The 13,015-nt window shown below is 40.6% G+C and overlaps 1 protein-coding gene across 1 annotated transcript; it reads left to right on the top strand.

The window, feature by feature from the left end:
* Positions 1-353: 353 nt before the first annotated feature.
* Positions 354-11,811, top strand: LOC104959938 (spectrin beta chain, non-erythrocytic 1-like; the record flags this gene model as incomplete). The annotated part of the gene is made up of 13 exons (XM_010787844.1): positions 354-469; positions 579-691; positions 1,455-1,642; positions 2,662-2,779; positions 3,202-3,360; positions 4,022-4,324; positions 4,613-4,763; positions 5,582-5,718; positions 6,972-7,121; positions 7,728-8,096; positions 8,557-8,771; positions 8,897-9,034; positions 11,571-11,811. Coding segments are annotated over 13 exons (2,398 nt in total), but the record flags the coding sequence as incomplete, so codon positions are not given.
* Between the last annotated feature and the right edge of the window lie 1,204 nt (positions 11,812-13,015).

The raw sequence follows: 13,015 nt of genomic DNA, 5'->3' as shown, positions 1-13,015 counted from the left end.
CATGCTCTCTTACGTACACACTCTATCTAGTCAAACACACACCTATACTCTCACATCTTGACATGCATACAGTCATGAGCAGCAGTGATACAGGATCAGTTCACACAAATGAACAGTTTTACAGGACAACTGCAGATTGACAATAGTGGGAAAGAATGCAATGTTGTTGAGTTATTTTCATCTAATTTACATAATAATTGGCATATTTCTTTTTTGTATTTCAGGAATTCAAGTAATATGATTTTGATGTACAAACATGAACAAAAACGAATTACATTAAATTGTGGATAAACAGAAATATAGAGTGGAAAGGGTGTATGAGAAATTGAGTTTCATGAACTTGCGCCCTGCAGACCTGATCTGATTGAGTTCCACAAGCTGACGCGGTCCAATGCAACCCACAACCTCCAGCAAGCTTTCAACATCGCTGAGCATAACCTGGGCCTCACCAAACTCCTGGATCCTGAGGGTGAGAGTGAGCTGCTTATAGTGTAGAGGTGCTTTTCTTTCACTAACTGAGATCATAACAAAATCTGTGTTTCTCTCCCTCTGCTCTCTGTCTCAAACACCACTCTCAGATGTGAACACAGAGAACCCAGATGAAAAGTCCATCATCACCTATGTGGTCTCCTACTACCACTACTTCTCCAAGATGAAGGCTCTTATTGTGGAGGGCAAGAGGGTTGGCAAGGTAACAGAGTGGATATGTGCAGATACACACATAGACATCAGTTATGTTGCAAGGTAAACGTCCGTGAATTCTATCCTTTCTATCACAGAACTGGGAACAGCTAGCCTTTGTTTAAATGTTAACTGCAATGTGTTCTAGCTGTTTGTCATGGACTACTCGTATCTATCTGACGTAGTTTAACTGAATCTACTTGACGTCAAAAATAAAAATTGTTGTTCCACATGTGTCACAAGCAGGTCAAAACCACAGAGTTTTTCTTTTCTGGATGATACCAAACTCAAAATGACAGGACACTCCAAAATGTTATTAACCATTATGATTGTACTTTTAATGTATATCATTCAAAATGTATAACTCCAAATGTACATCTTTTAGCAAAAGAATAGATAAACTATAAGAAAGATGTCAAGCACATTCTTGTCTTAAACAAAAGTGAACACAAATATTTTTCTTGTTGTTTGTGAATCTATTTGTGAGATTCTGCGTTCACAGTCTCAATATTCGCATATGAGAGTAAAAGCTCCACAGACAAAAAAATGTCTATCCCTGGGAACTACTACATTAGCAACCTTTATGTGACATTTTATGAAAGTTGAAGGGCCTTCATTGACTGCTAGCTAAAACACAAGAAATAGAGAAATATAAAAACATTGTTATCCTGAGAAATGTCTCTAACTGTATCTCTCTCCTGCTCTTTCTCCTTTCATTTCTTAACCCTGGCTCTCTCAATCTCCTCCTAACCTGCTCCCTCGGTCTGACTCAGGTGCTAGACAGTTGTATTGAAGCAGAGAACATCGTGAACCGCTACGATGCCCTGGCCTCAGACCTGCTGGACTGGATAGAGAAGACCATCGCGGTCCTCAGCAACCAGAAGTTCGCCAACTCTCTGACCGGAGTCCAGCAGCAGCTGCAGGCCTTCACCACCTACTGTACCATCGAGAAGCCCATCAAGTACGTTGTGTGGATCTTTAAATGGCATCTTGAGATTTAATGCCATTTTTGTCTCATTTATCAAATGGCAAATGCAAAATGAGGTAGGCTTCATCGTGCATGTGTATGAATTCATGCGCACCCTATACTTAAAAGCACAATGTCTTTAAAACACTACTTCTGACCACATAGTTAAAAAAAGTGGAAAGTCAATCAATAATTGAATACTTGAAAAATGTATCCACTACAACATTTATGGATTTCCAGCTGAGTAAATGTGAGTATTTGCGGCATCTGTTGAGATAAGAAATATATATGAATATATAATAAGAGAAAGAAACAACAATATATAAAGCATGATTTTGAAAATGGTTTGAACGACAAGGGGCTGGAGGAATTATAATCCTGGTCGTCCATATATCCATCCCATTTTCATGAAATATATATCTCAGGAATGCCTGGGGAATATGAAAATAAAGTGAATACCTTAAGGTTTGGGATCATACAAAATGTTACTGCAGACATTGCCTTAAACTCTGGGAAAACACAAAGGGCACTGTCTTTGTTTTCTGACAGTAATAGACAAATACAATCGAATCATAAAAAAAGAAAATGAGATAAATGAATAATGCAAACAACTGTTACCTCTAGCCATAGATGACATACTTCTCAGAATTAATCAGTTTCCACGAAAAACATGTGCGCACTTTCTCTCTGCATACTGTACATCAAGGTCACAATGTCTTATTTTGATTGACCGGCTCCTTGTTTGTTCAGAAAATGTCACTTTATTGGATCAAAGAAGTAACGAATGGCCAGGTGTTGGTACAGTACCCCCCCCCAGAGGGATGAATGATGAGCTGAGAAATCGTCCTCTCCTCAGACCTCCGTTCACGCTGTTAGTGTCCTTCAGCTCTGAAACCTGAGCAACTCTGCGTCTGAGGTTTATTAATCCAAGCACGTCCTACACAGGAAGCGGCCTTTGAAAATTGATCTTTTTAAAGAAACTGACTAACTTGATTTGTCCGTTTCTCGCTCAGGTTTCAGGAGAAGGGGAATCTAGAAGTTCTTCTGTTCACCATCCAGAGCAAGCTCCGAGCCAACAACCAGAAACCCTATGTGCCTCATGACGGGAAGCTCATCTCAGAGATCAACAAGGTCAGACATCCCCACTGCTTAGTCCTTCTATTAAACACATTATATCACCTTTTGCTAAATCATTCAGTGGCGACACACAAGTGAGTTATTGATAAATGAAAATATTGACATGGCTCTTGAGAGAAAACCTGCACCTTCAACATGAACACTTTACTGTAAGAGCCAAGCACATATTCTTATTTGCGAAAAAAGTTATTTATGTTGGCATGACATTTACATATCATTTTAGTTATTACGTACTTGAACTACATTAGTTTACCAGTTTGGATCGAAACTTTGTGTAAGTGGCCTAGGACCTTTGCAAATTGGATAAACAGCCACTAAAGTTATTTTCCTGTTTAAACGGTAACATTTTCCATTACCCTATTATTGTTCTATGACATTACCACCATTAATGTTTTTTGTATCGTTTTGTATCCCAGGCCTGGGAGAGGCTGGAGAAGGCCGAACATGAGAGGGGCGTGGCTCTGCGTAAGGAGCTGATTCGTCAGGAGAAGCTGGAGCTGCTGGCTCAGTGCTTCGACCACAAAACCACCATGAGACAAGCCTGGCTCAACGAGAACCAGAGACTCGTGTCACAGGTATGTTCCTTACAGAGCTGAAATACTGCTATACAGTTCCATTTTCCTTTAGATGTCATATTTAAAGTTTTATGCATGCTATTTAATCTACTTTCATGGATGCAAAGTCCAATATTGCAGATGATAATACATTAAGATAAATATTGGATACATTTTAGACTTCATTAGTTTCAAAAAAATGAAAGGGCACAGCTTTAATGTGAGTTTAGGACCTGCACATAAAAGCATGATTCATCACAACTAGTCTATCCTGGACCAGTCTGCAACTTACACTTAAGTGTGTTTGTTGGTGTCTTATTCATGTATTTCATCACTCTGTTCCTTTGATTATTTCTTCTTTGTTTACAGTAGGAGACATCGTTTGTTTAGCAGAAGAATCTGGATTTTCCTGAGATTATAAATGTATCCAGAAAATGGTCATACATTACCAGTACATGCACTATAACAGTTAAAACACAAAGTGGGTCTGCAGGAGGATAGTATTCCATTCAGATGAATTGACAGGCTGTATAATAATAAAATAAACCTGTGTATGTAAAGTCCTATAATACTGTGTGCAACTCTCTTTTCTCACTCCTATCCTCTTTGTCCCCCCACTCTTAGCCACGGCTGCACCCTTACCTTTCCTTTTATTTCACATTGTTGTGCTCTCTGCCTACAGGACAATTTTGGCTATGACCTGCCAGCAGTGGAGGCGGCGATGAAGAAACACGAGGCCATCGAGGCGGACATAGCCTCGTATGAAGAGCGGATTGGCGTGGTGGTGGAGCTCGGAGCAGAGATGGAGGCAGAAGGATACTACGACATCCGGCGTATCCTGGCACGGAAGGAGAACATCCTGGGACAGTGGAGCCTGCTGAAGGAGCTGGTGGCTGGGAGGAGGACCCGGCTGGAGAAGAACCTAGCCATGCAGAAGACCTTTCAGGACATGGTCTACATGATCGACTGGATGGAGGACACACAGGTACCAGAGGATGTGTGAGAGAGATAAAGACACTTTAGACTGAACCAATTCAGTAGTTTAATAAAGACAGAGGAAAGGAAATAGTGGACAATGTTACAGAGGAGCTCCAAAGTCTGAATGATAAATATTAAAAAGGGGACATGAGAAAGACAGAAAGTGAAAGGAGAAGGACAAAGTGTTATACATATTAAGTACAAATAAAAAGTAGAAATGGAACTGCTAAACATACAAAGACATCCTTATGTATAATTACATTACATCTGTCATCTGTCTCCTGCTCTCTTCCAGGTCCAGCTGCTGTCCAAGGACTTTGGGAAGCATCTTCTGGAGGTGGACGACCTGCTGCAGAAACACAGCCTGCAGGAGGCCGACATCACAGTGCAGGCGGAGAGGGTGGAGACTCTGAACACCGCTGCACTCAAATTCACCACCATAGAGGGTATACTGCATGTGTACTGAACATTGTGCTGGTGTAATGTTTCATTTCATCTTCCTTAAACTTCATATGGTAACAGAAATCCAAACCAAGTTTCAAGGTTTTTAGTTTGCATTGCTGGTATTGAAGGCTGGCATCATAAAAATTGAGTTTCTAATTGATTTCATGAGAACCACGAAAAGGAATTATCTCACGCTTTGGAAAATTATCACTGAACACAGTGTTTAAATAAATCCCTTTACTGCAGGTTGCAGAACACTAATACAATTATTTTTAAAAAGCCATTTATCAGAATGTGATATAAAAGCCAACTCATGAATTTATAAGGACTACAGGGTGTAACATTAACAACAGCATCATCTCTACAATATTTACACTATACAACATATACTGATCCTAACACTAGGATGGGTCAAATGCAGAGAAACCTTTTTGTTACATAGTACCTGTACTGTGTAATGACAATAAAAGTGTATGATATGTATCTATATTATATATATGTCATCGGAAGGAGAGCCAACAATTTTTCCCAAACTTCCTCAGTGCTTTTTATTTTGTAACAGACCAACCTAATTAAAAAAGGAGTTAAAATGATCAAGTAATCATCTTATTTAGTCACGATAAGTGGAAATACAAAACAAATGGAAAACAGACATTCTGAACTTGATATCAGTAAGGTGATCTGCTCTGTGCATTCTGTGCATGTTCTTTATTCTTTTAAGGTAATACAGCTCAGAGTACACAACTCTAACAAATAAAGTGCTGTTTCAATTTTATTTATTTTTTCATATCGTCATTGACTTCATCTTTTTGTCTCCCAGGTTACCAACCATGTGACCCACAGGTGATCTGTAACCGTGTCAACCATGTGTCTTCCTGTCTGGAGGAGCTGAGACAGCTGGCAGCTAAAAGACGTGAAGAGCTGGAGGAGTCCAGACAGCTGTGGGACTTCTTTCAGGTAGGAGGGGTTAACAGGCATGAGACATATCTTTTATATACAAAATAGTTTGATAGAACAAACTCAGAAAACGTTTTTACAGGTTAAAAGACTGTTTAACTCATCAATGACATACTGTTTGTTCATAATACATTGTTTATTTGCAGCTTTAGACATTGAATTTTTATTGCCAAAACTTTGGCAGACAAATAAAGCCTTTGAATCTATGAAATATGATATGAATATCATAGGTGACTTTCTAGAAGGCTGTGAAAGACGGTAGAAATTCTAATCAGATACCAACAGAAATTAAAGCTGTTTGTTATAAACTCAGACATATTTTAAACACACTCTACACTATATTTTTTATTTTGGGCTTCGCATCATATTGTCTTTCTTGGCAGTCAATAATCATCTGTCTTTCCTAAAAAGTCTGCGTCTGACTGTGATAACAGAGAGATGATGAACGAGTTATTAATGTTACTGAACAAGCTTTGAGAAGGAACTATGAAAGTAATGAGTGTATAATGAGGATAGCGTAGACTCATTGGTGTCAGGGTGAGTGAAGCAGGCAGGACCCAAATGCAGATTTTACAGATAATACCTTTATTTAAAGGTTAACTTAGAACAAACAGAACACTTCCCCGTGAACACAGTCAAGACAAACAAGGAACTAACAATGACAGACAGAAAAAACAGAACTAAAATACACACAAGAATAATCAAAGAGACAGGTGAGGAGGGAGGGAGAAAACCCAGGGGCACAAGGTGAACACAATCAGGTAATCAGACAGGAGGGAACACAGACAGAAAGCAACAGGCAAGACAGGGGGTGAACACTTTTCAAAAATAAAACAGGAAACCAAAAACAGAACAAGACAAGACAAAACACAGACAGATCGTGACAATTGGATCCCACTGAATCACTCATTCTGTCACATCACTTTATGTGGCTGATCCCCTGCTGCCTCCCTGGACTGAGATCAGTGTTAGATGGACTTCAGGGATTTCTCAGAATGTATTCACTTCTTCCTTTATATAGGTTCTCTCTTATCTATTTTGCCCTTTCAATTATGTTATTTCTTTTAAATGTTTTTTTCTGTTTTCACTTATCAGTTGCATCACATCTGTTTGTCATCTCTTTGCATTTCATTTCATTAAATGTTTTGTTTATTGCATCTATACCTTTTCCTTAACTTTTTCTGCTTCAAAATGTTATTGTTAAATATAGTTTCTGTTTTAACATGCTTGTTTGTCTGTGTGTTGCGCTGCAGGAGCTGGAGGAGTCGGAGGCCTGGATCAGGGAGAAAAGCTCCATCCTGAGTGCTCAGGGCTACGGGAAGGACCTGAGCAGTGTGCTGAAGCTGCTGCAGAAACACAAGACGCTGGCTGGAGAGCTGCTGGCTCACCGCTCGCTGCTGCAGGTGTGTGTGTGAGCAAGTGTGATACCACTGTAACCTGCTGTTCTGAACTTCATGTACTTCAGTAAATGAATGCATTTATAAATGATGCTTCATCTCACCTACAAAAAAAACTAACCTAACCAACCATTATTTTGAAATAGTAAAAATACAGTTGTTATATCACCTGGCCTTTTGTAGAATATGTTTTGCAGTAGATGCTGTTACTTGGTCAGTGTTGAAGTTTACATTTTTGGATAGAAGCCTGAAATATGATGGTCTGCACAAGCTAAAGAGATTTGTTCTGTTTTACTACATAGAATGTCAGTAAATACCCCACTGGGGAATGGCTGATGTGCGATTGCTAACAAGTGTCTAAATTACGCCAAACATTAGCTGCTTTTAGCTTAGCAGTGCTGATGTGATGTGTGGGAAATTTGCTAATTTGAAGACAATGATAGAGAACATGCATACTATGTCAATTTGTCTATAGAAGCCAAATTAAGTTTGTCAATTTTTTTTAAATAATGTCCCACTGTGTGTTAACTGTTGGTTAGCACTCCACTTTACTACAACAGTGGTGTAATAATTTGGAGTAACACCATTATTCCTCCATCCTGACTCTTCTAGAACACCATGAAGCAAGGAAAGCAGATCCTGAGTGAGAAGAGCTTCGGCACGGCGGGGATCCAGGAGCGCATCATGGAGGTGAAGAGCGAATGGAAGAGTCTGGAGGACCAGGCCGCGCAGCGTCTGGGCCACCTGCAGGAGGCGCTCAACTTTTTCCAGTTCTCCACGGAGACAGACGACCTGGTGGCGTGGCTGCAGGACGCTTACCGCCTGGTGTCCAGCGAAGACTTTGGACACGACGAGTACTCCACCCAGTCGCTTCTGAAGAAACACAGAGGGGTCAGCGAGGCCGTGGACAAACACAGCATGCACGTGCTGGCACTGCGCAAACACATGGTGGCGCTGCCTCTGCGCTACCGCGATCAGGAGGTGAGGCAGGAAAATAAATGTTACTTTTTTGGTACTTTGATTGTGTCAAGTCTTGGTAGCAGAGCAGGTAGGACCCAAGTGCAGCAAACAAAGTAACTTCGGAGACACATCCTTTATTGTAGGTTGTCCAGGAATGAACAGCGCTAGGCAAGAAAATACAAGGCAAAAAAGAACCAAAACATCAAGAATCTGACAACAGCTGAAAGAAAACAAGAACTCAAATACATGTTAGTCTAAGGACAAGACACAGGTGGGGAGGTAAGAAAAACACAGGGGCACCAGGTGACCACAATCAAACAATCAAACAGGAGTGAAACACAGAGACAGGAAGTAAAAACAGAAATAACACATGTGAACAATTTTCTAAATAAAACAGGAAAACACAGGCAGATCGTGACAGATTGTCCTTCTACATCCTTTACTTTACCCCCCTGTGTCCTCTCTCGCTTACTCTCTGCAGGAGGTGCAGGTGCGCATGGGGGAGGTGGAGCAGCTGTACACGGAGGTGGTGGAGGTGGCGGTGCTCAGACAGCAGTGGCTCCACGACGCCCTCGCCGTCTACCGCATGTTCAGCGAAGTCAATGCCTGCGAGCTGTGGATCGATGAGAAGGAGCAGTGGTTGGAAAAGATGGAGATCCCAGAGAGGCTGGAGGACGTGGAGATGGTGGCTCACAGGTGAGGGAGAGGGAGAGGAAAAGGAAGGTTTGATTCCTGTGGCACCAATTGGAAGCTCAGCTGGGTGCCTGTTATTTTAACACACTGAATTTGTTCTTCGTATCCCACAATGCCGTATGTTGTAGGTTTGAAAGCCTGGACCAAGAGATGAACAGCCTGATGGGAAGGATTCTGGACGTTAACCAGATCGTTCAGCAGCTCCTGGATGGAGGTCATCCGTCCTCCACAGAGGTCAGAGGATGTCAGGACCACCTTAACTCCAGGTACTGAAACCAAACTCACCTCAACTACAACCATTACTACCATGTGTACTTCTACTGACAACATATCCAATAATCCTTAGCCAGTAGTTTTGCTTTTACCTTTCTTTTTTTCCTAAACTGCAAATGTCATGGCTACTTTTTGTAGATAAGAGTCCTACATGGTGATGTAAGTTTATTTATACAGCTGCTTTTAAAAATAGGGCAAATTTAAAATACACAATGCAGAGAAAGATTAAATCAAATGAAGTGGAATTCAATGGAAAATATATGATTATTGTCTCAATTACTTATTTCATTACTCATTTTATCATATCACAGCTACAACTATTTATTAGCAACATGATATGCATTAACAGTTAAATACTATTACACTGCCTGTGTCCTTTTACGCTCACTAACACAAGTGTTAAAGTGACACTTGCACAGCACGGCCATCAGATCACTGACAGAAATCTTTATTTCCCAGTGTTTGCTGCTGCCCAAGTGTTGATTAACAGGACACTGAAACACTTAAGTAAGGAGAGTACTCTGCAGGATCAGTAATGGAAAGTCTTCCAGAAATTAATTCATATTGTTAATATACTGTACTGGGATTGGGGAGGAGTAGGTGTCAGGAGAGAGAGAAAGAAAAGAGAGATGGTGAGGGAGAGATTTTGTGGGGTTGTGTAATATTCAGGGGAATTCATACTTATGAAATTATTTTTGTTGATCATTGTTTTCCTGTAATTGTCTTTTGACGTGCGCCTCGTGTCCTGTCACTTTCAGTCTTAAAAGAGGATCAACTCCTACCTATTTCTATCTTACTCTTTCGAGTATAAATGCAGTGCCCGCTATTTTAAATGTTTAAGAGCATGAATATCTTCCAAGTGTCTGTTGCTCCGGTCTCTCTCTGCATGGCCGACACGGTGGAGCCTGTGATAGGCCGGCTCTCAGTCCCTGACCACAGCTCCGTCTGGCAGCAGGCAGTCGGCCGGCTGTCGGTGAGTCTTGTGACCTCGGCAAAGCGCTTCTCTCAGGGCGACCATCTGTGCTGGTTGCCTCCGTCAAGACCAGGCCAAAACAAATACAAATATCAACGCCTCCTCTCATTCATATCTGCTTTATTTTTACAACCTTAACTACATGGGAGCTTTTCTGTTCCAATATCAATGATCAGAAACTGGCTTTAACAAATACTTCTAGCAGCAAGAAAAAGCACTGTCATGGTGGCTAAACTCAGAGCAACCCACCATTTATGATTTGGATAGAAGTTATATGAAATATATATTGTAGCTTGAATAAGTATACATTTTCACTCTTATTCCAACAAGACTCAGTCAGTTTCAACCCTCATCTTTTCATTTCCTACCTGATTAAATACAAAAATAATAGTTGAGAATGCTGGCACGTAAACTTTTATTACATAAATTACAATTAGCTTTTTATATATATTTTTTAAATTAAAAATGTTAACTGAAAACCACTGACATTTATTCTTATCCTTTATTTTATTTATAAATACATAAAACATACTGTAATCTTCTTTATTTATCACTGCTTCCCTGTATACATACTGTACATACACGTGTTATGTGACATATTTATTAAGCACTCTCACACACCCACCCTTCAACAGTCGGCATATATCAGAGCGCTTGTGCAGCTCTGAGGTCAGTGTTACCGAGCAGTTCTCCTGCCTGCTGAGCGCTCTGTCTGCCATTACCTCATTACAGTCAAACTGATCAGTGTGTGTGTGTGTTCATGTGAGCATGTTTGTGTTTCTTAGCTGAATGGGTGTGTAGTGAGACCTGCTGGTCTGGAGCCGAATCAGGAGAACATATTGTGTGAGGATATGGTGAGCAGACATGTCCTGGGCTGAAACCAGAGCAAACACAATCCACTGTCTCACATAACGGTTCATATCAGGTCTTCATAACATTGAGACTTTTACTAATAACTATCCACCATTGCCTGGGTTTGGGTTCAACCCCATCGGCTGTGATATTTTCAGTTGCTGTATTTGCAGCAGTTCTTTTGACTAAGAAAAATGTAGGGCTGGATTATAGCCCAGTAAGCCTACAATTTAGGATTTATTTTAATTTAGGAACCCTTTATTCGTCCTGCAGCAGGAACTTTCATGGCGTCAAGAAAAAGAGTAGACTTACCATATTAAGTAAAAAGTTAATACAAATATAAAATAACAAACACACAAATATGCACCATTATTACCATAATAATAATTACCATTATTTTAAAACGTTAGTGATAAAAGTATTGAAGAAGCAGGTAAACATTAAAAAAAATATAGCCTAAATTGTGTAAAAGTGTATTTTGCACATGAGCAGAAGAAAATAAATGTCGCTTTAATTGATCCGAAACTGGCTCCGTATATATGGCATACAAATGTTGTTCGGTGCAGCAGATCAGTCGTTTTTCTATCATACTGTTCACTGTGATATGTGTTAAATGCCACGATAAATCCACTCGGTTGCACGTCCCTCCATTACAGTATCACAGTCACTGTCAGCATGTCTCTCTCCTGTCTGTCTGTCACCAGGTGGAACAGCATTGTGGAGCTGGTGGAGCAGAAGAAGGATCAGCTGGGCTCCATGCTCCGCCTGCAGAACTACCTGCTGGAGTGTACCGAGATCAAGTCCCAGATCCAGGACAAGAGGAAAGCCATCGACGCCACCCAGTACATGGGCAGTGACCTGGGGGGGGTCATGGCTCTGCAGAGACGACTCTCCACCATGGAGGGAGCTCTGTCTGTCCTGGAGCCAAAACTACTGCATCTGCAGGTAGGGAATTACGGGAAAATGCATTATTATTCAAGACGTTATTTAAGATGTATTTTATTCCATTATTTTTTTAAATACAAAACAATGATTTACTTTAAAATAAAAATAAAAACTTTTCACTTTTTGTCCAAGTCTTATTAGACAAGATCTTTAACAACAAATCGGTAGCATTACAGTAATTCAAAATGTACAGAAGTGTGGAAGTTAAAGGTCCCATGTCATGCTTTTCTGGTTATTACCCGTACCCTTCTGTGTTATGAAGGTTTTTATGCATGTAAAGGGTCTGCAGAGTCAAAACCCTCAAAGTAAGTAAGTAAGTAAGTAAGTAAAGTTTATTTATATAGCACTTTTCACAGAAAGGATTCACAAAGTGCTTCACAGTGAGATCACGATAAAAAGGAGAATACATGGTGTAAAACAAGGAACACACAGCTACATATACACATCAAAACACAACATCAAAACATAAAACAAACTGTCAAAAAGAACCTTCACCTTTACTAAAAGACTGTCTAAACAACAAGGTTTTCAGTACACCCTATAGCGAGTAAAACTCTAACACAGAACATACCTCCCCAAAACGCCTCGTTGGAGATACGTCATTGTCCATTTGATTCTTCCGGGTACGCATGATGTCAACCGTACCCGGAACGAAATGGACCAATCCATGGAGCCGTTACGTTACGTCCGCGGAGCCGTTACGTTAAGCCCCCGCTGATTGGTCCAAATTGACCAATCCACGGACTTCCTCACACACACACACACACAGTGCAAGTAGCTCTGCTGATTTCTCCTCCCTGGCTGCAGGCTGATAACAGACAGTTGGGATTGCGGCGAAATTCTCTCTGCAGACCCATTCTCACAGCGTTTATCAACCTTTTTCTTACTCAATATCAAGCCACACTTATTGTTTTTACTTCGGCTGTGACTTTGTGTGTGCTCAGGGTGAGTTTGGCTGTGTTTCGCTGTGTATCGCTAAACAAGGAAACAACACTTCCACGGAGCTTAGCGCGATTCACAACGTCCCGACCAATCAGAGCACACTGTGCTCAAAGGGAGGGTGGGGGCTGGAGCTATTGGAGCTATAACGAGCCGTTAAAGGCAGAGAGTGAAATTCAGTGAATACACGTAGTTTACAGAGATGCTGTATGAGAAACCAAAGTGAGTTTGGAAAATTGCACAATATAAATCTATTCTAGTAGAC

This window comes from Notothenia coriiceps, unplaced genomic scaffold (assembly GCF_000735185.1).
Source record: "Notothenia coriiceps isolate Sejong01 unplaced genomic scaffold, NC01 NC01_scaffold00031432, whole genome shotgun sequence".
Lineage (NCBI taxonomy): Eukaryota > Metazoa > Chordata > Actinopteri > Perciformes > Nototheniidae > Notothenia > Notothenia coriiceps.
This window is presented reverse-complemented; position numbering and strand designations above follow the sequence as displayed.